Source organism: Capsicum annuum, chromosome 3, assembly GCF_002878395.1.
Source record: "Capsicum annuum cultivar UCD-10X-F1 chromosome 3, UCD10Xv1.1, whole genome shotgun sequence".
NCBI lineage: Eukaryota > Viridiplantae > Streptophyta > Magnoliopsida > Solanales > Solanaceae > Capsicum > Capsicum annuum.
Window position 1 is genome coordinate 5527617 of NC_061113.1, and position 2797 is coordinate 5530413.

Consider the following 2797-nt stretch of genomic DNA (forward strand, 5'->3'; position numbering starts at 1 on the left):
CATTTATGTTGGCTTTTATTGCTGCATACTTGTTCTTAACTTCCATCTTTGTAGGCACCTTTTGGCTTGGTACTATTATGAAAGGGGAAGAAAAAAGTGCAGAAGAATGTAATGTGAAATGCTTATATGGCCCAACTATTTTTAGGTCCTTATATACTGATCAGTTAGGCATTATTGGATCAGAAGATGTTTCATATATTGATGAGTTAGGTATCATGAGGCCACATCAGTGGCGGATTCAGGATTTAGGGATCATGGGTGTCGGGGAGCTTCGACCACACATATTGACGCCCAAGGCCTTAAGGTTCCGCCTGTAAACCAAATCACTCAACTATCATCTTGGTTTCCAGCATTCTTTTTTATATCCTATACCAATTTTTATACATTTCTTATATTATTATACCTAGTTTGCATCGTATTAATGGATGCTGGGGCACTACAAAATTGCAGCCCCTTAGACCACTTAGCTCACTGTTCTTGTTTTTGAACATTTCCTCTAGATTTATGAGGTAGGTGAAACATCAAAATAATGACAATGACAGTGCATAGAGATGTTTTATGCTGTCTCAACCAAGACAAAAATTGTCATTAGCAGCAAGATTGTCCCTATCGTAAGTATCAATGCGTATAGAAATGGCTAAGAACAAGACAATTTAAACAGATTATCTTGTAACCCACTTATGTGTTTACGTAATTCAGTAACCTTTGTTGTGTGTGCGTGTGTTTTAAGAAATCTATTAAGTACTTGTGTGAGTTTAAGTAATATTCACCGTCCATATAAATTATCACCTTGCAAGAAACTGATAGCCTTGATGGAATGTCTATTTTGTTTGATATCAATGTATTAGCACGATTTTGTGCAATCTAGCCGAAGTCAATGTAGCCGCGTGTGTATTAGCAAGGAAAATTTGCTAATACCTGCAGGGATTTTTGTTGAGAAACTTGTGCAGAGAGATTTTTTTTTCTATCAAAGAGTAGTTACATAAAGTGTTCTTTTAAAAACTGAAATAGATAATGGCCCTACTTTAAAGTCATGGTGCTAACCATGCAACTTCCTCCTAATAACTTAAAAAAGAAATACAAGAAATAAAATAAATAAATACTCCAGTCCTAAAGCAACTAATAATATTCCTCCTTGCATTAGGAGCTGCAAATTTCAAGTTGCTGTCTTAGGAACTTAAACTTGCTGACAGGAAGGGATTCCGTAAATGCATCTGCAAGCTGATCTTCGGATTTGCAATAAACAAGAATCACTTCTCCTTTTTTCTGCACATCCCTCAAGAAAAAAAGCTTAATATTGAAGTGCTTAGTCTTCCCGTGAAACACTGAATTATGTGAAATAGCTATTGCAACTTGATTATCAACATGAATCTCAGTATTAACCTTTCGTTCCATATGCAAATCAGAAAATATTTTTCTCAGCCATAAGGCTGCAATGAATTCAGCCTCTGCCGTGGACTGTGCCACGGTTTCTTGCTTCTTGGAACACCAAGAGAAAATGCCTGATCCCAGGCTGAAGCAATATCCTGATGTACTTTTCATGTTATCAGTGGATCCGGCCAAATCACTATCTAAGAATCCATACAACTTGCAATTCTCACACTTTTTGAATTTGACCCCATACTCGACAGTACCTTTGATGTATCTAGTAATTCTTTTTGTTGCTTGCAAATGCATTTTAGTAGCACAATGCATAAACCTAGACAAAAGACTTACAGCAAGTAGAATATCGGGTCTTGTAGCAGTGAGATACATCAAGCATCCGATCAAGCTTCTAAAGTTTCCTTCATCAACTCTACCAGTTCTATCCTATTTGCTCAACTTCTCCTTTGGATTCATCGGTGTGCTTGTTGCCTTGCAATTTTCCATATGGAATTTCTTCAGTATCTCCCTAGCATACTTCTTTTGGTAGATAAAGATTTCATTGAAACCTCACTTGATTTCCATCCCTAGAAAGTATGTCATTAGTCCTAGGTCTATCATCTCAAAGACTTGCATCATTTTCTTCTTAAACTCTTCAACCAGCCACACATTGTTTCCTGTCACCAAGAGATCATCAACATAAAGGGAAACAATAAGCAGATCAGTTCTTTTGTGTTTGACATAAAGAGTAACTTCAGACAAACTTTGAACAAACCCCAAACTCAACAAGTGATCATCAATCCTGCTATACCAAGCTCTTGGGGCTTGTTTTAAGCCACAAAGAGTCTTTCTAAGAAGACAGACTTTTTCTTCTTTTCCTTGCTCAATGAAACCCTCGAGCTGCTCTACATAGATTTCTTCCTACAATACACCATTTAGAAAAGCAGATTAGACATCTGGTTGGAACACTTTCCAACCCTTTTGTGCTGCTATTGCTAGCAACATTCTGATGGTATCTAGTCGGGATACTAGAGCAAAGGTATCCGAGTAATCAACACCGAATATTTGGGCATATCCCTTGACGACAAGCCTAGCCTTGTAGATGTTGATAGAACCGTCAGAATTAAGCTTGGTTCTAAATACCCATTTTACTCCAATGACCTTTCTATCTTTCGATCTGTCAACTAACCCCCAAGTGTTGTTTTTCTTGATTATTAGCATCTCCTACTCCATCGCGTTTCTCTATTTTTCATCTTAAAGCGCTTTCTTGTGCCCTGCAGGCTCACAAACTGCCATATTACTTTCATCTACTAACTCATTTTGCCATTGATCGGATGTCTGCTCCTCCGAAGCTTTGACTGAAAGTTGATTGTTTTTCCAATCCCATTTCTCTTCCTCATTGAAGTGCACATCTCGACTAATAATCATCTTCCCT

The 2797-nt window shown here is 37.5% G+C and overlaps 1 protein-coding gene across 1 annotated transcript in view; it reads right to left on the bottom strand.

Moving 5' to 3' along the window:
• The window catches only part of LOC107864294 (NADP-dependent alkenal double bond reductase P2), a gene marked incomplete at its 3' end in the record, with an annotated part of 8232 nt that extends 8078 nt beyond the window's left edge, over window positions 1-154 (bottom strand). The window contains exon 1 of the mRNA XM_047408092.1: window positions 4-154. Coding sequence (XP_047264048.1) covers window positions 4-46 — 43 coding nt within the window. The remainder of the gene's footprint in view (window positions 1-3) is intronic.
• Between the last annotated feature and the right edge of the window lie 2643 nt (window positions 155-2797).